Below are 22,164 nucleotides of genomic sequence, written 5' to 3' on the forward strand. Positions count from 1 at the left end.
GGTGGTGTGTGTGTGTGTGTGAGCCTGGCAATGAAGGCAAGAGTGGAGGTGGAGGAGACAGTGGAGGGGGACGCAGTGGCGGAGGTGGAACATATCAGGGAGTGTTAGATTTCTTGTTTCTTGGCCATCTGGTCCAGGTGGAGGGGGGAGGACTTGCAGTGCTTGTTCCTCCTCAAAGGCAAGTCACTTCTTGCGAGGCAGAATACCTGCTGGCTTCGGTGGAGGTAGTTTAGCCAAACATTTGCAGATTATGTGATGAATGAAGTGGTGCTTTTGCCTTGAATAGAGCTCCTCTTGGAGCCTTTGCAGAATGGTGCTTTCTGCATTGATGCAGCCTTTGCAGCTAATAGAGGCATCAGCGCTGGAAATGATGGTACCGGCTTGGAGCGGTGTGCAGCTTTTGTCCAGGTGGGGCTTGCCATCTAAGAGGAGTCAACGCTCTTGGATAGTCTTTCTTTGGATCTGAGGCCTTCTCCTGGTGCCCAAGTGTAGGGGAGGCCCTGGAGGTGGTAGTATTTTGTGCACAGGGCTTGCCACCAGATACCATCAAGAACAATAGTCTGCCACTGCATGTGGCCTCTTGATAGGCTTCAAGTGAGTCAGAGCAGCATGTACTTACTACCATGGGCATCATTTTCATTCAAGGGCTGCTACAGTGTGGGTGAGATAGGGCTTTTTTCTTCTTCCTCAGGTTAGAAGACACTGGACGAGATGGCCTTTATGTTGGGTGTAGCCCAGCGACGTACCCTCTCCTTCCTTGGTACCAAATGCGTCTGGCTCAAAGATATCGGTGCTATCGGCGGCCAACTGTTGGTGCATAGTGCAGCTTGGCGTGCCCCTCCTTTTGGTACTACCAGGTCTTCGAGTGGAAGGTGAGTCAGGATTTGCAAGAGGTGTAGCCAATCATCTAAAGAAAGACAGAAGTTACAAACCTCATGACAGTCTGACCACAGATACTTTGGAGTGGGACTGTGGGCTGTTCTGTAAAGGAGTACATTCCATCAACAATTGAGATTCCACATTCACTGGTTCAAACGTTGATTAAGACAGCACATAGCCCTGAACGGTGAGGAGGCCATGGTGAACTTGGACTAGGTTTCTGTGCATTGATCTTCAGCAGCAACCTGACAAATGCTAACTGGTTCTTCAGATGTTAGGTGTTTTATTTCCAACACATGGGCATCTTAGCATGACATGTTGAATCTCAGATCTCGTCGGTATACGTTAGAACCTGATGGCGAAAGAAAATAATTTAACATGCAGATGGTGGCCATGTGCGTTGTTTACTGAGGGAGGAGTCACACTAAGCCTCGTGACTCGAAAGACTGTTGCTTTCTTTGAAGTTATGCTGTACAGACATAATGCTATAAAAGTTTTCAATCCCTGTCAAGAAAATGCTAACAGTGCACAGAAACTCATCAGTAGTCAATGTGAAATTTCCAAATATCTTCCAAAGACCACATTACTTATGAAAAAATTGCTTCAAGTGTAACCCTTCCTCCAGACAAGATTGTTGAAGCCATCCATTAGCAAATTCTCATATTCAACAGCCTCTCATACATTATATGAAAACCTACCAGGTTGCTGTGGGCTGTTTTTAACATTCCAGGGTGGAGATGTTCGAGCAGTCAGACCATTAGTGGTTTGTTCCATTCTTTTAAAGCTAGCAAAGAAAGAAGAGGCAAAGCAACAGGTCACTATTTAAATTAAGAAATAGATGTTAACTACTAATATGCAATCCATAATCCTACCATGCAATGCTAGGCATTGGTGGCTGTTCAAATTATTTTGAAGATAAAAAATAGCAACCTGCGGCAGCAGAGTTAGGGCATGTTTGTATTAAATACCCCCATGGTAGGAACAGGAGCTTTATTATGCCGCATCATTTGATACCATCCCTTGAGTGCAAAATCGGTGTTAATGGGTAATCCAAGTATCAACTGCTGAATTAATCTGCTCTACATTCATGGTGCACACAGTATCAAATGGTACCCTAGGTAATAGAGATTACAGTTATTACGAGAAGACAAGTTACTTTTGTGTGAGAAGTAAAACCATTTTCTGAGGCACAGGGGTATTCAGTGGTTACAAGGGAGTATTGTCGTTTAGGTGTAACTTTACCATTGGTGCTCCAGGTCCACACTACTACGGTATTCAACTTTTGCACACAACATACAGAAGATAGTTTCTATAATTGTGCAAGGGATACATATTCTCTATTAAAAAGTAAATTTGGATTGAACAGTGCAAAAGCTGTACAACACACCCCTCTGTGTTCAAAAGGGAGAACGTTTTTTCACACTAGAAATGTCATGTAGAATAAGGATAAATATGAAGATCTGTCTCTTCATTAATGGCAAACAAATTCTGTAGCCGCGAAACGTCTTTGAAAACTAAAAACACAACTGTTCTGTCGAATTGAAGAAGTAACAAAATATTGCCTTCAGCACTCTCCAGGCAAGAGGGCCGCAGCTGGCATAGGCAAAAGGTCCAACCTTTCTAAGGGCAGCATTTTTGAAATTATATCAATATACTGGCCCTCTGAAGGCCTACCAAAATGCATGTGGGATTTAACCTAAACAGTACGGCACATCTGATTTACAGCATATAAAAAATAATTTGAAAACTTGAAGCACATTGTAATATTCACTCAAGATGGACTTCATGCATTAAGGGATTAGATAGATCTGCAAACTGTGACACAAGACAAGGGTGTAGCGTGATGAATCAGTACTATCGAGCACCACCTTACTGGAAGGAGGATACAAAGTAACATGCATAACTTTGATGAAGTTGGATTATGTTTGTGATTGAAATTGTGAGCATGAGTTTTCACGTGAATACAGATGACTTCCACTGCTGGCAGAGATTACAGGTTAAGGGTTTAGGTATTCTGTAAAAGGCCATCTAGGCCACTGTAGCTGGAGTTGCTCGTTTATCCCTATGTGGGGAACATGCAACTACTGTGCTGAATCAAAGTGCTCTGCTGTGACGCTGAATGGAGGTGTCCATTTGGGCAAGTTGAGCATGTTTGCACACAATGAGGGATTTCTCCTGACATTTAGCAGGAGGCACGTTCATTTATTCAGGACCACATGACTGAAATTAGTCTAATTTGCTGGGTGAGTCCAGGGTGCCACCGGTTTTCTTTGCCTCATGTATGTTTTCTCTTCTATGGTGACCCACATTTGAGTTTGTCTGGTGCGTAGCAATGGTGTGCTACTGCATGGCTCCGTCAGGACTCATAACGCATCCTCACATAGGGGAGTTAAAACTTTAGAGTCTGTGAAAACAACAAATGTAACATAATAAATGTCCTGCTTGATTCGGACAAGAACTTGTAATATGTGGCTCATGCTTACAGTCTTCACCACCAAATTTGAATTTGAATAATTACTGCTGATCCCCAGCCTGAGCCAGTAATTTATCTGGAGATTGAGAAGATCCTTCAGATCAGTGCTGGGCATGTGCAACGCCAGGAAAGAACCTCAATTTGAAGCTGCCCTCCTTCAGGCTTGGACCAAACCTCATTTGATAGAACTTGTTGCTGTTGTTACTCTGCGTGACTTGGAGCTAGTCTGCCCTGAAAGTAGGAGGTGCTACATGTGACCTCAAGAAATCTTACATGAAAACTAGCTGACTTAAGATTTGTGTGGAAGATGCCTTTGAGAAACAAGACCATCCGGACGGCAAGGGATCCCTGCAGCCCACCCTACCTGTTGGCAAATCTGAGATGAACGAAACATTGCCTGGCTAAAGAAAATAAGATGCTTTTTAGGTCTTGGCTAGCCAGCGCACGTGTTCTCTCTTCGAGACATTTTCTTTTAAGACACAGCTGGCCCACCCGTAGCGGATTCATTGGTTGGTTTCTGCGTCGTTCACATTTCCTTTAGTCTTGTTTGTCAAGCCATACCATGCCCGTGTCACCTCCCCTTCTTTTGTTTGGCCACCCATGGAACATGGGCCACGTACTCGTATGCTTCCACTGCTCTTGTTTTTGGATCTGTTTGCGAGTTCCAACACTCCACATAAGTGCTTGTGTTTTACCCTCTGTCCCCATCCTTTGCTTCACCAGCCAAACCTGCTGATTCCCTGTTTTGTTAACTCAAAGCCCCCACTCCCACCCATCTTCTTTCGTGCTTTGTCTGTGATCTGGAAGCATTTTCCCTTGTTCCTGGGTGCATATCTTTGAAATTGCTTTCCGTAATCCGCATTCTTGCTTGTCCTGTCCCCCAATCACCCTCCTTCTGCTTGCTCCCTCCAGTGCCAAGAAGTTGCTTGCCCTGTACTTTTCTCACCATCATGGGGTGTCGCTTGCTCCTTCCCTCCCTCCCTCCTCCTGCTGTCGGTCATCTTGTCTACCCTCTCCTCCCTCCCTCATGTTTGTTCCACCCAGGTTGCTTTATCCTTTGGCTTTCTACAATCCCTCACGCCCTTTTCAGTGCTGCACTAAACATCCCAAAAGAGCTCACCAAGCAATATGTGCTTGGATTCGATACAGCAGCTCCTTCTTTCTGAGTTAATAAGGCAGTCGAGAGTCACAACACTGCCATCTTTTCTTGAAGCATCGAGGAGCCTAAATGTTCCTGCAGAGTTTAAACACCCATTCCTGGTGTTGGGGGGAGGACACATCGATCTGAGAGGGCTAATTATGTTGCTTTCAGCTTTAGAGAATGCCAAAAACACTTGAGTGCGAACTTCGTCTTTTAGTTATAGGTATTGCCTATGCTTCTCTTGTAGCCATGTGCATCTAAAAATTTAATAAAAGTGCTGCTGTGTTCATGGCACTTAATGCGACGACATCAATGCCTTTCAGACATGCTGCTATAAAATATAGCTAAACAACTTTAACAATGCCAGATTATCGAGACCTATGCGCTTTGCCAATCCTCAATTACATTGACGCTGGAGAACCTGCACTATTCACAAGACATTGTCCTTACTGCCCACATCAATCCCCAGACGCAACTATGCTTTTTTAAAAAACTTTATACACCCCTCGGTGCTTGATCATGACACGTTGCCTGCAGACAGTTGGTTAATTCTAAAGCCATTTGAAACATACTTCAACTTTTCAGTTTCAGGTTGCAACTGGCCTGCATCCTAGCATTGTGTTCCTAGTTGAAATGGCAAAGCTACAGGACCCATATGGTGCCATCCTTCCCTTGCAAGTGTGTGGCAAAGTCAGGACAGTCGAAAATGAGTCACTGTATGGAAACACCCTTACGTTTTTAAATATACATTTTCAAAAATTGCGTCTAACCTAAAAACAGGAATGAACAGTGAATATGTATTGTTAATATAGCTTAACTGAGAGACACTTAAGTACTTAGGGGGAAAGTTGCCAAAAGGAGTTATTTAGTTTCTTTATAGATAAACCCTTTGTCAGTGAGAAAAAAAAATAGTTACTTACCTGCATGGGAAGTTTTGCAGGTTGAAGAGTTTTCTGGAGTCACATCCTGGGTATTACTACAAAATCTAGTGGTTGATCTATCATGCAATTATCCCTTTGGACAATGCTGTTCCTTTGCTTCTTGATGCAAAAAGAAACAAATAACTACTGTCCCTTTCTTACATGTTGTTTCGTGGAGGAAGTACATAACTGCTCTCCAGACGTCCAACATGTGCAAATCCCTTTCAGCATATGCCTTAGGTTGTTGGAAGAATGCTAGTAGCTATATAGTTTGATTAACGTGAAACTGTAACACCACCTTAGGAGAAAATGTGGGTTTGTCCTCCTGGCCACTATGTTGTTATATATTGTTACTTTAATTAGCTGATAGAGCACTAGATTAAGATTCTTGTGGGAAATGACCTTTTCTGCAGCATTATTCGCAAACGTTTTGCCTTTCTCCTCCTATTTTTTTCTGACTCGCTTTTTGTTGGCTTTAGGACTCTGGGCACTTTACCACTGCTAATCAATGCTAAAGTGCATGTGCTCTCCCCTCTAAAACTTTGTATAATTGGATTACACCTATTTGGCTTGTTTATTTACCTGCAAGTCCCTTGTAAACTAGCATACCATATACCCAGGGCTGTAAATGAAATGCTACTAGAGGATCTGTGGTGCTGACTGCGCCACCCACGGGAATACCCTTTCAAAACATGTCTCAGGCCTCCCACTACCGTGCCTGGCTGCATGCACAGTTTACTGCCACACTGACTTGGCAAGTCGAACCACTTGTTTGGTATGTTTGAAATTGTAGTGAGAAATCCTGCTTACTGGTGTAGGTGGATTTTACATTAGTATTTTTTTAAATGACACTTTCAGAAAGTGGGCGTTTCTCTGTGCTTAAAACTCTGGTGCTTTGCAGCATGGATCCAATCCACGTCTGGGGCAGGGTGACAGCTCTACTTTGTGCATACTCCCCAGACAGTCATCCATCAGGGAGGGTTAGGTGTGACAGGGTTACATCTGCATACTGATGGTCTTCCTGGGCTGGGAGAAAGGGAAGCAGGGTGCACTTTACACTTGTGCAGGCTGCGTCATGCTCTCTAACAAAGGGCTCGTTCACCCCCTTACTGATGTCTGGTGCCAGGGTAGAGAAGGGAAATTCTTAGAAATGGTATGATCTGGCTGGAACCTTTCACTACCTTCTAGAAGCTGTACATTTTGAGTATGAGTAGAGGAGTGGTAACCCCATGTTTTCAAAGCACTTTGGAGCTAGAACTGATCCTCTGGCAGAAGGACTGATAGACTGCACAAGGACTCCCTGGATTGCTTTTCTGTTTGATCATCCTGCTGCCTTCTGACTTTGGCCTACAAGGTACTATGGGTGGTTTCAGAAGGAACCACATTACTTGTTTTACGCGCTGGCCTGCCTGCATACTGTTACCCATGCGTTCCCCCAGCGCTCTCAAAGGGCTGGCTGCTTCCCCCACACCCATGTTCATTTAGTAGCCAGGGGTTTAATGGGATCCAGAGCGGCTCCTCCCCCCACCCATTGCAACTTGGCCAAGGAGAAATAAGTGGTCAGCATTTTGATTCCCCTTTTATTTTGCGCAAGGAGAAGAGATACTTGAGTGTGAACACTTCCATTTACCCTGGTGCTAAAAAGAAGCCTAGTGCTGGTGCATGCTCCCATTTTACTTTCCACCTGGTACCAAGAACTAGCGCATGGTGGGCGCTTAGTCTGCCCCCAGCCTAGCATGCCTGGTCTACAGTGATCCTGTCTGCACAAGCGCTTGCAGGAACAGCGCTCACCTCGTAAAGCAAGCCCGAGAAGCGGCGTTTGTTGGGATGAGCACTTAAAGGGACAATGTGTCTTGCTTCACAATTGTCTCCTTAAGTGCTGCAGTAAAAATACCTCCGCAAGCGTTTACCCTGGGCGGACATCCCTGCTTGGTGCACATCCCCACCTTGTGCCCTGATGACCAAATGTGTACTGAGCACACGCTCCCCTGATCCTGGGCGTGCTGGGATGTCAAAGCCATGACTTGCTGAATGGCTGCTCCCTGCCCATGACCAAGGTAACGTGACCTAGAAAGAGCCAAGAAGCAGATGACAACCCTGCCTTTGATTTCTGCTGTGAGGCCGCCTGGAGTAGTCGGAGATGGGTAGGGCCACGCTGCAGACAGGGACAGCTGGGCACCCCTTTATGCAGATCTCACAGGACCCGTAAGGCACTCTTTTTGGGAGGTTTCTCCAAGGAAGGGTTATTCCCCTCACCAACTATCACCATGTGAGGGCTAGTATTTACTTCACCTTGCCCGAGACCTGGGTGGGGGCCTTGATCCGCCGCCAGACGTATTGTGTGCACCCTCCTGTTGGGTCTTATTTAGGGGGTCCTGCTTTTGTGTAGCCATTTTAGTTATAGCTCTATGCACATTGTTTTAACACACTAGGCCGCTGTGCACCTTAACCTAGATATATTTTATTCGGCTTCACATTGTTATTTTTACAATAACCATTTTTATGGTCTTGTTTTATTTTTCATCTATCTAACTGTTTTGCTTAGCCCAGCACTGCGTTCTCAAACAAGACATTCTTGATCACTCTGTGCTTCATTCAAGGCTACAGTTTGGTACATTGCCGGTGAAAGTGGTAGAAGTTTAGTCTCCAGCTGTGTTATTATAAAAACACTTCCTAGTCCCATTATACGTCAAGAGGGAGATTCCAGCCAGGGAACCACAACTGTATGCTGAATGCTTCGCTACAGATGCTAACGCAGACTACAGGTCTTTGCTCAGGTATGAGGATTGATGTCTCCCCGGGGGAACCTGAAAGGCAGAATTAGAAGCTTAACATACTGTGCTCAAATTATGAGTTAGATAGGAAATAATCCATCGATCATAGTGACAATATGATAGCTTTATTCTTAAGCTTCACTCTTCGCGTTACCATTTTAATACTGTCATGTTGTGGTGTCCTGGTTATTGCAGCTCACACTTTGCTATCTAAGATGCAGTTGTTTTATTAAATGAATCATTAAAATATATACTGCTTCTGTTTGTCATTTATATATGAGACTGAATTGTTAATGAGAGAACCGGATGCGACCCGAGTGACCACGACTTCCCTGAGAAGCTTAATATGTCATGCACTCGGCTGCCCAATCACTATCCCCTGGTAGAGAGGAGGCACTGTTAGTTAGCCGGAGCAAAACCAGGATTTAGAGCGACCCTAAGTATTCACTAGTTTCTGTGGTTATCTTTTGCATTGTTCAGGATAACTAATGCTACGTAAGTGATGGCCTATTATATACAAGATTTATGACATGTTGGTGTATGTTGTACACATGTATACACACACACACACACACGCACACACACTATATATATATATATATATAAAATGTCACTTACCCAGTGTACATCTGTTCGTGGCATTAGTCGCTGCAGACTCACATGCTGTGCACAACCCGCCATCTGGTGTTGGGCTCGGAGTGTTACAAGTTGTTTTTCTTCGAAGAAGTCTTTTTTCGAGTCACGAGACCGAGGGACTTCTCCCATTTCGACTCCATTGCGCATGGGCGTCGACTCCATCTTAGATTGTTTTCCCCGCAGAGGGTGAGGTAGGAGTTGTGTATGCTAGTAATAGTGCCCATGCAATGGAGTGAATACGTATGTACATAATGAAGTTTAAAGTTATATATTTACAAATTTACAGATGTTCAAGATCAACTTCTAAACGGCTACAGGCCCCCGGGGAGGCGGGTGGGCGTATGTGAATCTGCAGCGACTAATGCCACGAACAGATGTACACTGGGTAAGTGACATTTTCCGTTCGATGGCATGTGTAGCTGCAGATACACATGCTGTGCATAGACTAGTAAGCAGTTATCTCCCCAAAAGCGGTGGTTCAGCCTGTAGGAGTTGAAGTTGTTTGAAATAATGTTCGTAGTACAGCTTGACCTACTGTGGCTTGTTGTGCCGTTAACACATCTACAGAGTAGTGTTTGGTAAATGTATGAGGCGTAGACCATGTTGCTGCCTTACATATTTCGTTCATTGGAATATTTCCTAGAAAGGCCATGGTAGCACCTTTTTTTCTGGTTGAGTGTGCCTTTGGTGTAATAGGCAGCTCTCTCTTTGCTTTAAGATAGCAGGTTTGAATACACTTAACTATCCATCTAGCAATGCCTTGTTTAGAAATTGGATTCCCTGTATGAGGTTTTTGGAAAGCAATAAATAGTGGTTTTGTTTTTTGAATTAGTTTTGTTCTGTCAATGTAGTACATTAGTGCTCTTTTGATGTCTAATGTATGCAGTGCTCTTTCAGCTACAGAATCTGGCTGTGGGAAGAACACTGGTAATTCTACCGTTTGATTCAAGTGGAACGGTGAGATCACTTTTGGTAAAAATTTTGGATTTGTCCGTAGAACTACTTTATGCTTGTGTATTTGAATAAATGGTTCTTGTATGGTAAATGCTTGAATTTCACTCACTCACTCTTAGAGATGTGATGGCAATCAAAAATGCAACTTTCCATGTTAAGTATTGCATTTCACAAGAGTGCATGGGCTCAAAAGGTGGACCCATGAGTCGTGTTAAGACAATATTGAGGTTCCATGAAGGAACTGGTGGTGTTCGTGGTGGTATAATTCTCTTTAGGCCTTCCATAAATGCTTTTATGACTGGTATCCTAAATAATTAAGTTGAGTGCGTAATTTGCAGGTAGGCTGAAATTGCGGTAAGATGTATCTTTATTGAAGAGAAAGCTAGCTTTGACTTTTGCAATTGTAGTAAGTATCCTACTATATCTTTGGCAGATGCGTGTAAGGGTTGAATTTGATTATTATGGCAGTAATAAACAAATCTTTTCCACTTATTTGCATAGCAGTGTCTAGTGGCAGGTTTCCCAGCTTGTCTTATGACCTCCATACATTCTTGTGTGAGGTCTAAGTGTCAGAATTCGAGGATTTCAGGAGCCAAATTGCTAGATTCAGCGATGCTGGATTTGGATGGCTGATCTGTTGTTTGTGTTGTGTTAACAGATCTGGTCTGTTTGGTAGTTTGACATGAGGTACTACTGAGAGGTCTAGTAGTGTTGTGTACCAAGGTTGTCTTGCCCATGTTGGTGCTATTAGTATGAGTTTGAGTTTGTTTTGACTCAATTTGTTTACTAGATATGGAAGGAGAGGGGGAAAAGCGTAAGCAAATATCCCTGACCAGCTCATCCATAACGCATTGCCCTGAGACTGATCTTGTGGGTACCTGGATGCGAAGTTTTGGCATTTTGAGTTTTCCTTTGTTGCAAATAGATCTATTTGTGGTGTTCCCCACATTTGGAAGTAAGTGTTTAGTATTTGGGGGTGAATCTCCCATTCGTGGATCTGTTGGTGATCCCGAGAGAGATTGTCTGCTAACTGGTTCTGAATTCCTGGAATAAATTGTGCTATTAGGCGAATGTGGTTGTGAATCGCCCAATGCCATATTTTCTGTGTTAGGAGACACAACTGTGTCGAGTGTGTGCCTCCCCGTTTGTTTAGGTAATACATTGTTGTCATGTTGTCTGTTTTGACAAGAATGTGTTTGTGGCTTATTATGGGTTGAAATGCTTTGAGCGCTAGAAATACCGCTAACAGTTCTAAGTGATTTATGTGAAACTGTTTTTGCTGTATGTCCCATTGTCCTTGGATGCTGAGTTGATTGAGGTGTGCTCCCCACCCTATCATGGAAGCATCTGTTGTTATTATGTATTGTGGCACTGGGTCTTGGAAAGGCCGCCCTTGGTTTAAATTTATACTGTTCCACCATTGAAGCGAGATGTATGTTTGGCAGTCTATCAACACCAGATCTAGAAGCTGACCCTGTGCTTGTGACCATTGTGATGCTAGGCACTGTTGTAAGGGCCGCATGTGCAACCTTGCGTTTGGGACAATGGCTATGCATGAAGACATCATGCCTAGTAGTTTCATCACCAGTTTGACTTGTATCTTTTGATTTGGATACATGGTCTGTATCACATTGTGAAATGTGTGAACTCTTTGTGGACTTGGAGTGGCAATCCCTTTTGCTGTGTTGATTGTTGCTCCTAAGTATTGCTGTGTTTGACACGGCAGAAGGTGTGACTTTGTGTAGTTGATTGAGAAACCTAGTTTGTGGAGGATTTCTATGACATATTTTGTGTGTTGTGAACACCGTCTTAGCGTGTTGGTTTTGATTAACCAATCGTCTAGGTACGGGAACACATGTATTTGCTGCCTTCTGATATGTGCAGCTACTACTGCTAGGCATTTTGTAAAAACTCTTGGTGCAGTTGTTATTCCGAATGGCAACACTTTGAATTGGTAATGTATCCCTTGGAATACAAACCTTAGGTACTTTCTGTGTGAAGGATGTATTGGTATATGGAAATATGCATCCTTTAGGTCTAGTGTTGTCATGTAGTCTTGTTGTTTGAGCAGTGGGATTAAGTCTTGTAATGTAACCATGTGAAAGTGATCTGATTTGATGTAGGTATTTAATGTTCTGAGATCTAGTATAGGTCTCCTTTCTTCTCTTCTTTCTGTAGCAATGCCTGAACTTCTAGTCCTAGAAGATCTATATGTTGTTTTGACATATTGTGTGTTTTCGGTGGGATGTTTGGAGGGAATTTGAGAAATTCTATGCAATAACCATGCTGGATAATTGCTAAGACCCAAGTGTCTGTTGTTATTTCCTTCCAATGTTTGTAAAACTTGGTTAGTCTCCCCCCCACAGGTGTTATGTGTTGGGGATTTGTGACCTTGAAGTCACTGCTTGTTTGGAGGAGTTTTGGGACTTTGGAACTTTCCTCTATTCCTTTGAAATTGTCCCCCTCTATATTGTCCCCGAAAACCTCCCCGCTGATACTGGCTCTGGTAAGTGGGCTTTGTTTGTGAGGTTGTGGCTTCTGTGGTTTGCCCTCGACACCCCCCTCGAAATTGTGGCTTTCGAAATGTGCCTCTGCTCTGTGGGGAGTAGAGTGCGCCCATGGCTTTGGCCGTGTCAGTCTTAAGTTTTTCGATCGCAGTGTCCACCTCCGGCCCAAACAACTGCTGTCCGTTGAAAGGCATATTCAGCACAGCTTGATGTATCTCTGATTTAAATCCTGATGTACGCAGCCATGCATGTCTCCTTATTGTTACTGCTGTGTTGACAGTTCTAGCAGCTGTGTCTGCAGCATCCATTGCTGACCGTATCTGATTATTGGAGATACTCTGTCCTTCTACTACTTGCTGCGCTCTTTTTTGGAACTCCTTGGGTAAATGTTCAATAAGGTGTTGCATCTCATCCCAATGGGCCCTATCATATCTGGCTAGCAAAGCTTGCGAATTTGCAATACGCCACTGGTTTGCTGCCTGTGCCGCCACCCTTTTGCCTGCAGCATCGAATTTTCGACTTTCTTTATCTGGAGGTGGTGCATCTCCTGAAGTATGAGAGTTGGCTCTTTTGCGCGCTGCTCCCACTACAACAGAGTCTGGTGTTAGCTGTTGTGTAATGTACACTGGGTCTGTTGGTGGCGGTTTATATTTTTTTATCTACTCTTGGAGTAATGGCTCTCCCTTTAACAGGCTCCTCAAACACTTGTTTGGAGTGTTTTAGCATTCCGGGTAGCATAGGAAGACTCTTATATTGGCTGTGTGTGGACGACAGTGTATTAAAAAGAAAGTCGTCTTCAATGGGCTCTGAATGAAGGCTGACATTATGAAATGCCGCTGCTCTTGACACCACCTGTGCGTAGCCTGTACTATCCTCTGGTGGCGATGGTTTAGCTGGATAGCATTCTGGACTATTATCTGACACTGGTGCGTCATAAAGGTCCCATGCGTCAGGGTCATTTTGACTCATTCCTGTATGAGTTGGGGATTGCATCATTGGTGGAGTGGCTACCGGTGATGGTTGCGGAGAGTGATGTGGGGATGGTGGCGGTGTTACTTGTTTAGCCACCTTTGCATGTGGCTGTTTGTCCTTGTCTTGGAAGGCAAGCTTGCGTTTCATTTTGACTGGAGGAAGAGTGCTGATCTTCCCTGTATCTTTTTGAATAAAGAGCCGTCTTTGTGTGTGATCTGGCCTTATTGTCTGTAATTCCTGTCCAAATCTATGTGTCTTCATTTGTGTGGACAGTCCTTGTTCCTCAGTGTAGGAACTTGTTTTCGGTTCCGAAGCCGGATATTTCGGTACCGAAACCTTTTCGGCTGCTTTTTTCGGCTCCGACTAAACCTTTTTTACTTTCGGCGTCGTGCTCTCTCGGTGCCGACCCGTTTCTTCTCTGAGCCACTACCTCGGGCCCGAGATTGCGGTGTGCCGGTATCTCGACCGGAGCCGGATGACTTCGACACCAGCTCGCCCTTTTTCGGTGCCGATGAACGGTCACCTATTTTTCGGGTTAAGCCATGGCCTGTTGGCGGTGGCGTCTCCTGGGCTTTAGCGCTTTTCTCGTGAGTTCTTGTTTTCGACGTCTTACTCACGGTTTTAGGCGTTTCCTCGGGATCGATCTCCTCAGAGTCCGACTCCTGGGTGGAGAATGTTTCTTCCTCCTCCTCGAAACGCTCTTGTCCTGTCAGCGCCGACGCCATTTGCAGTCTTCTTGCTCTTCGGTCCCTGAGTGTCTTCCTGGACCGAAACGCTCGACAGGCCTCACAAGTATCCTCCTTGTGTTCTGGTGACAAACACAAGTTACAGACCAGATGTTGATCTGTATATGGATACTTGTTATGGCATTTTGGACAGAAGCGGAATGGGGTCCGTTCCATCAGCCTTGAAGAGACACGTGGCCGGGCCGACCAGGCCCCGACGGGGACGGAAAAAAAAACCGAAGGGCCACCGGAGCTCTTCTTAATTCGGTGTCGATCTGTTGTAACTAACCCAATACCGAACGCAAACAATACCGACGATTTTTCCGAGATTCTATCTAACTTTCCGACCCGAAACACGGAGCGAAAAGGAACACGTCAGAACCCGATGGCGGAAAAAAAACAATCTAAGATGGAGTCGAAGCCCATGCGCAATGGAGTCGAAATGGGAGGAGTCCCTCGGTCTCGTGACTCAAAAAAAGACTTCTTCGAAGAAAAACAACTTGTAACACTCCGAGCCCAACACCAGATGGCAGGATGTGCACAGCATGTGTATCTGCAGCTACACATGCCATCGAACATATATATATATAGATTTAGACAACTCTGTGTGGGGTCTCTTTTGTGGTGTATTTATTGTGTCACTGAAGTTTGTGTGCTGTGCAAACGCCTTACACATTGCCTCTTAGGATAAGCCTGACTGCTCTGTGCCAAGCTACCAGGGGATAAGCACAAGTTATTTGCAATGTGTAACTGGCTTTCCCTAACTAGAGTGGTAGGTTCTGTCTGGCTGAGGTGCATTCCCTAGCAAACCAGAAGCCCAATTTCTAACAATTCAACATGGGTGCCAACTTTGGAGGGGGCCAACCTTTTTACTCCTTCCAGAAAGCTTTTTATTGCTGGTATGCTAAAGAAGCTTTTTCTTGCGAGTCTCCTACAATGGCCGCCAGATAAACGTTGAATTAAACATAGGTCTAGCTTTCATCCAAAAAGTGAGTTAGGTATGCGAGGACTGAGGTGTCCCTAATTCCATGAGTCCTGCTTCCCTCAACAGTGAACATAGCTGTTCCACTTTGCAGTGTACCACCTCCACGTACTTGTTCTCCTAGCTTGCCTAAGGAACTCCATGGTCTTTGTGGGAGGATGAGGTGGCCAAATTCTAAGTATTCAAGTGCCAGGCTGCTAGGTTGAGGCTAGTCAGCTTCTGGTGACAGATCTGTCCACCCTGTACTGTGAGTAGGTCCTGAACTGCTGGGAGAATTATTATTGCGCTCTAGGAGATCTCCAATAGGTTCTACAACCAATTATCTCTCAACTATTGTGGAGCTATCAGGATGACTACCGTGGTTGAGTGTTTGAATTTAACTTTTACCATCAGAACCAATGGTAAGGAGGGAAAATGGTAAGCAAATGCCCCTGACCACTCTGTCAATAGGACATTCCATTTGGATAGATGTTTATGGTATGCCATGCTTTTAAAAGATTGTATTTTCTTCTTTCTGCATAAGCTCCCATTCATGGAATGTGCTTGCGTCTGCTTCACTTGTCTGCCTGTACATTTTGTATACCCGGCAGGAGTACTGAAGCAAGGGTTGCTCCCCTTTGGATGGTCCACTTCCATATGTCATGGACCAGTCTGGACAAAGGGTAAGATTGTGTTCCCCCCTGGTATTTTGGATAGGACACAGTGGCCTAGTGTACATTTGGATCAGACCAGCTTTTCCCTATGTGTAGGCATGATATGAAACTCTTTAGTGATAGGAAAACAGTCTTGTGCTTCAACATACCTATGTGTTTAACTGCGCCAGTCAGGCTCCAATGGCCCCGGATGTTGAGGTTCGTCATATGTGCCATACTCCCTCATCCCATTTTGGACACATTTGTGCTGATGGTCACTGTTGGGATTGGCATTGTAAAGGTCCCCCCCATAGTAATGTCATCTTTGTTCCACAATTTTATCTTCCTCTGAATCTTCTCTGTGACAAACAGAGGATCCTCCTAACTCCCTGTAGCCTGTGACCATGTGTTCTGTATTTATTCATGAATTAGACACATATGCAGCCTGGCATGTAGGACAGGTGGTATGCAGGATGCCTTTTTCTCACATCATTTTCATTATCATTCTCACTGTCCGAAATTGTGCCTTGTGGTAGAGGCGACTTTGCACCTTCAATGCCAAGATTCTCCTGGGAATTGGGTATGCCCTTGCCCTCTTTGAATTTATTGTTACCCCCAAGAACACATTCTCCTGTTCTAGTAACTGGCAGGACTTGTATACATGTATTGCGTACCCCAGCTTGTGTAGTTTTTGCATTACAATGTAAATGTTCTCCTTGTATTAGTGCTGTAAGCTTGCCTTTGCCAGCTAGGGACAAACATACCTCTGCCTCCTTAGGTGTGCAGCTACTGCTGTTAGCCATTTTGTTAAAAACATTTGGTGCAGACTTTATCCGAAAGGTAACACTGAATTGATAATATACCTTTTAAACAACAAACCAGGGTTACTTCTTGTGGCTTTAATTCATTGGTATGTGCAGGTAAGCATCCTTTAGTTCTACTATGGCCATTTAGTCCCCTCTTTTTAGGAGACATATGATCTCCAGTAGTGTTGTCACTTTGAATCAGTGAGCTCTCATGCAGTTGTTTGAGGTCGAAGATTGACGTGAAGGACAGATCTAGCTTTGGAATGAGGAAGTAACCATAGTGTTGTTTTTGTTAGTTACTGGGGACTTTTTCTATTGCTCGTTTTAGTAGGAGCATCTTTATTTCCTCTTGTAGATGGAGTATCTTTTTTCTGGTGTGTCTTTGCCCTTGGTAGCACTGTGCGTTCTTTTTTTGTCTCTCAGTGAGAAACCTGTGCTACATTATGTACAGTATCTATTTGTCCAAGGTGATTGACTTCCATTTGATGAGGATTTTTCCCACTGGCGGTATGTGCTGTGAGTGTGTGATGAAAGCCACTTTGCAACAGGCCCTGAAGTCTTCAAGGCTTGTCCTCTTACCCTGCCTCTCCCACCAAAGAGCAGTTGTGGAGGATATTGCACTGCAGTGATGTGCCTTGTGGACCTAGTGGGTAGTTGAAGTGTGGTTGTAGTGTTCCATGTTGAAAACCCTCCTGTGTCCGGTTGGTATAGTCCCCCTTTTGAAAGAACTTTAAGATCAAGGGTCTTCATTGCCTTTGCAATTTCTTGGTCTTTATTTGTTGCAGTGTGTCATCCATCTCTGGTTCACAAAGGGGGTCACCTGTGAAAGTTATGTTGAGGGATGAGGTTTGCACTTCGGGCTTGAACCTGGAAACTAACAGCCATGCATACCTTCTCGGGGTTCTTCACATGCACACTCATCTGGTGGCTGTGTCTAATGCATTGAGAGCTGATTTCAGGCAGGTGTTGGGAATGGATTCCCTCTCTTGCACAATTGCTTTGCCTTCTTATACTCCTTAGGAAGGTGCTGCATTATCTGCTTCATCTCCTCCCAAAGTTGGTGACCATATTGGTTGAGGAGTGCATTGGACTTGGCAGTTCTCCACTGGATGGCAGCTGTTCTCTCTATTGCTCTGCCCACCATCTCCATCCACTTGCTTCCCTTATCTAGTGGAGGTCACATTGACATGGGAGCATTTCCTAACTCCCTGGTAGCAGTGGTTATGAGAGTCTGTAGCGCATTCCCCTATATGAAGACGGTGCCCCGGGAAGGAATATGTTACTTACCCCGTAAGCATCTGTTCATGGTATGTAGAGCTGTAGATTCACATGCTCTGCATATTCCTGCCATCTAGTGTTTGGTTCTGATGTGTACAGATTTTGTTTCTTCAAGTGAAGCCTTTTTGAGTCACAAGGTAGAATGACTCATTCTTGGTGATACTGCACATGGGCATCGACTCCATTGTAGTCTGTTTTCCCGCAGGTGAAAATGGAGTGTAGAGTAAGTGTAAGTTATGAGATGTCCATGTGAAACAGAGTAGAATAAACTGTAATGGCCACAGATGTACATGGAGGAGGGTGGGTGAATGTGAATCTACAGCACTACCTGCCAGAAACAGATGTTTACAGAGTAAGTAATATATTCCATACTAGGCATGTGTGGCTGTAGAAACACATGCTCTACATAGACTGTAAAGCAGTCCCTCTCAGAAGTGGTGGTTAACCTGTGGGTGTTGCAGTTATTTGAAAAAGAGTACATAGCCCTGCCTGACCTACAATGACTTGTTGGCGTGCTAAAACATCCACACAATAATGTTTGGTGAAGGCGTGTTGTGTGGACTATGTAGCTGTCTAACATATGTAAGCTATTGTGATGTTTCCTAGAAAAGCCATAGATATTCCCTTTTTTCTAGTAGATTGTGCTCTGGGGGGAAGGTTGGGGGAGAAGGTAAAGGTCTTTTGGCTTTAGCATAATAAGTTTGAATGCATTTTACTATCCATCTGGCTATGCCTGATTTGGATACAGGGTTACCTTTATGTGGAGGTGAAAAAGCAATAAAACAATACGTTTTTCTGAACGTTTTAGTTCTAACAATATAGAACATAAGAGTTTGTTTCACATCTAGTATATAAAGAGCTATTTCCGCAACAGAATCTGGTTGTGGGGAAAAAACTTACACCTCAATTGATTGGTTGAGCTGAAAATGAGAAACCACTTTCGCAAGACATTTAGGGTTGGTGTGCAGAACCACTCTGTCTCTATGTAGGTGGAAGAAAAGTTCTTCCAAGGTTAAATCCTGGAACTCACTAACACGTCCAAGTGCAGTGATGGTGACTAAAAATGATGCCTTCCAAGAAAGGAACTGAAAGGGCATGAGTGTAGAAGTTCAAATGGGGGAGGGGGGGAGAGGGGTTTGAGTCTTGTGAGAACCTTACTGAGGTTTGATGAAGGTGGGGGTAGAACCTATGGTAGAATAATTCTTTTGAGTCCCTCCATGAAGGCTTTACCACTGTGACCTTGAACAAAGAAAGGTGCCATTGCAGTGAGATGTAATTTTATAGATATGAACGCTAACCCAGCCTTTTGTAAGTGAAGCAGGCAGCAGACAATGGTGGTCATTACAACCCTGGCGGTCGGTGTTAAAGTGGCGGTAAGACCGCCAACAGGCCGGCGGTAAAAAAATTGGAATTACGACCGTGGCGGAAACTGCCAATAAAGACAGCCACTTTAACACTCCGACCGCCACAGGGGTACAAAGAAACAGCTTGGCGGTCACCGCCAACAGACAGGCGGAGGACAATGTACCGCCCACGGGATCACAACCTACCAATCCACCACCTTTCCTGGGGCGGATTCACCGTGAACAAAAACACGGCGGAAACAGGACTTCGAAGGGAAAACGCTCACCTCTACACACCCCACGAGGAATCCAGATGCAATGGAACCAGAGCTCCACATCCTGCCAGCCCTTATCTTCTTGCTCCTCTACCAGGAGCAAGAACGCCGGCAGCGAAGACAACAGTGAGTACTGCACCTACGACACGGGGGAGGGGAAAAAAACAGGGACACACACACGCAACACCCCCACCCACTACAACACACACACTAATACAGCATGATAAATTACAGTTACACCCCCAAACCCACTGGAAGAATGCAAAGACAAAGGCAAATGAGTGTAACCATTGTAATATATTAAAATCCAGGATGCAAAAATATATATACACTATTAACAAATATATACACCAAGAATAGTAGTCCAGGTAGTGCTCCATTGAAGTCAGTGGAACACTGGGCCCACACGGCATGGGCGAGGCCCACACTCAATCCCCGAACATGACGGAGAGAACACTGCAGGGGCATCAGATAGCAATAAAACAGGCACCTCAGGGGGAAGGGAAAGGGCGGGCACCTAAGCCGGATGAGTGCACAACACCAAATCAACGAAGGGGCCACATGCCCACTGTTGAATCCTGGGGAGTGCAAAGCCACAGTCTCTCAAGTCTCTACAGTGAGTGGGTTGTCCACTGCTTCATCCAGGGGAGTGCAAAGCCACAGTCTCTCGGGTGGATGCCTTTCTCCACTGGTTCTGGAGGGGGCCTTGTGCCCAGAGTGCTTCGTCCTGCCAAGGACAGAGATAGTGGAGGTATCTCTCCACTGGTTCTGGAGAGGGCCTTGTGCCCAGAGTGCTTCATCCTGCTCGTGACGGACTCAGTAGCGTCAGTGCCCTTTGCGCTCATGGGCCAGCGGTGCTTGTGGCGGCGGGTGTCCTGTTCAGCGGTGCTTGTGGCGGCGGGTGTCCTGGGCAGCGGTGCTCGTGGCGGCAGGGGTCCTGGGCAGCGGTGCTCGTGGCGGCAGGGGTCCTGGGCAGCGGTGCTCGTGGCGGCAGGGGTCCTGGGCAGCGGTGCTCGTGGCGGCAGGGGTCCTGGGCAGCGGTGCTCGTGGCGGCAGGGGTCCTGGGCAGCGGTGCTCGTGGCGGCAGGGGTCCTGGGCAGCTGGGCTGGTGCTGGCGGTCCTGTCCTGGGCAGCTGGGCTGGTGCTGGCGGTCCTGTCCTGGGCAGCTGGGCTGGTGCTGGTGGTCCTGTCCTGGGCAGCTGGGCTGGTGCTGGTGGTCCTGTCCTGGGCAGCTGGGCTGGCGCCGGCAGCCCTGTCCTGGGCAGCTGGGCTGGCACCGGCGGCCCTGTCCTGGGCAGCTGGGCTGGCACCGGCGGCCCTGTCCTGGGCAGCTGGGCTGGCACCGGCGGCCCTGTCCTGGGCAGCTGGGCTGGCACCGGCGGCCCTGTCCTGGGCAGCTGGGCTGATGCTGGCAGTGGCCTCCTTGGCAGCACGGCTGGTGCTGGCCTCCTGGGCAGCGGGGATGATGGCGGTGGCCTCCTGGGCAGCGGGGATGATGGCGGTCTTCTCCGCCGTACTGCTCTTCCTAGACTGGCTGAGTTCCTGTGCCCCTTTCCCAACTTGGAAGGTGTGGCAGCTGAATCCACACTCCCACCTGTACCCCTGGGAGCAGCTTTCGTGGCTGGAGTCTTCCCCCTCTCCCGCCAGGCACTGGCCAACTTTTGATGCTTGACAGGTGGGGGACTGTCCGTGCTGTGGCTCCGTGCCACACTGGCTGCCCTAGTGGCCGGTGTACTCCAGATTCCTGTGACTACAGGCACCACTGGTCCCGGAGATGTGGCTGAGGTGCTAGGTTGGGACCTGGAGAGTCGGGCCCTAGGAGACTGACTGGGTGGAGGGAAGTGAGGGAAAGAGGTCAAGGGTGGACAGGAAAAGTTTCTTGGGAACACTGGGACGGGTAGCTGGAGGGGGTTTGGGAGTGGAGGAAGAGGTTGTGGTTGTAGGAGGTGTTCATTAAGTGACTTTGGGTGAAGGTGCATGCGCTGTAGGCTGTCGTGAGGTGGATGGCTGTTGGGTGGGTGTGTGGCTGTGTTTGTGTATCTTAGGAGGTTGCATCACAAACACACTGGGAGAGGACACAGGGGACGTGTGAATGGTAGTGGGGTGGTGAGTGCACGTGAGCGGGGTGTGGTGGTGTGTGTGTTCTGGTGATGGAAGTAGTGGCTGCAGAGGTAGTGCATGCAGGTGTGAGTGGAGACGAGACTGGGAGGGAGGAGGGAGACGAGGAGGAGGAGGACACAGTGGAGGCAGTGGATGTTGGTGTGTCGGCATGTGTGCGATGCTTGCGTGAGTGCCTGTGGGATGTGTGGTGCTTATGTTTGCCAGCGCTTCCCCTGTGTGTTGGCATGTGTGCATGCTGGTCTGAAGGTGCGCTTGGGATAGGCTGAGGTACAGGGGATTGGGTCTGGGTGGAAGAAGTTGGAGGGGGGAGGCTAGAGACAGGGACAATAGCTGCCATCAGTGCTGAGGCCAGAGTCTGAAAAGCTCACTGAAGGGCCGCCTGACCAGAATGAATGCCCTCCAGGAATGCATTTGTTTGTTGCAACTGCCTTTCTACACCCTGGATGACATTCAAAATGGTAGACTGCCCAACAGTGAGGGACCTGAGGAGGTCAATGGCCTCCTCACTGAGGGCAGCAGGGGTGACTGGGGCTGGGCCTGAGGTGCCTGGGGTGAAGGTGATGCCCACCCTCCTGGGTGAGCGGGCATGGGGCAAAGGCTGAGGGGCTGCTGGGAGGGCGGTGCTGGTAGGGGGGTGGCGGCTGTACCTGTAGATGCGGGGGGCACAGATGTGGCCACCACCACAAGGGAGCTCCCATCGGAGGACGAGTCCGTATCACTGGTGCCAGCTCCTGTCCCCGCCGTGG

The 22,164-nt window shown here is 46.5% G+C and overlaps 1 protein-coding gene across 2 annotated transcripts in view; it reads right to left on the minus strand.

Annotated features, from left to right (window-relative positions):
- Nucleotides 1-22,164, minus strand: part of GTSF1 (gametocyte specific factor 1) — a 795,979-nt gene that overhangs the window by 495,975 nt on the left and 277,840 nt on the right. For both annotated transcript variants that reach the window (XM_069231025.1, XM_069231026.1), the window contains exon 6: nucleotides 1,578-1,663. In XM_069231025.1, coding sequence (XP_069087126.1) covers nucleotides 1,578-1,663 — 86 coding nt within the window. The remainder of the gene's footprint in view (nucleotides 1-1,577; nucleotides 1,664-22,164) is intronic.

Source organism: Pleurodeles waltl, chromosome 4_2 (genome assembly GCF_031143425.1).
Source record: "Pleurodeles waltl isolate 20211129_DDA chromosome 4_2, aPleWal1.hap1.20221129, whole genome shotgun sequence".
Taxonomy (NCBI): Eukaryota; Metazoa; Chordata; class Amphibia; order Caudata; family Salamandridae; genus Pleurodeles; species Pleurodeles waltl.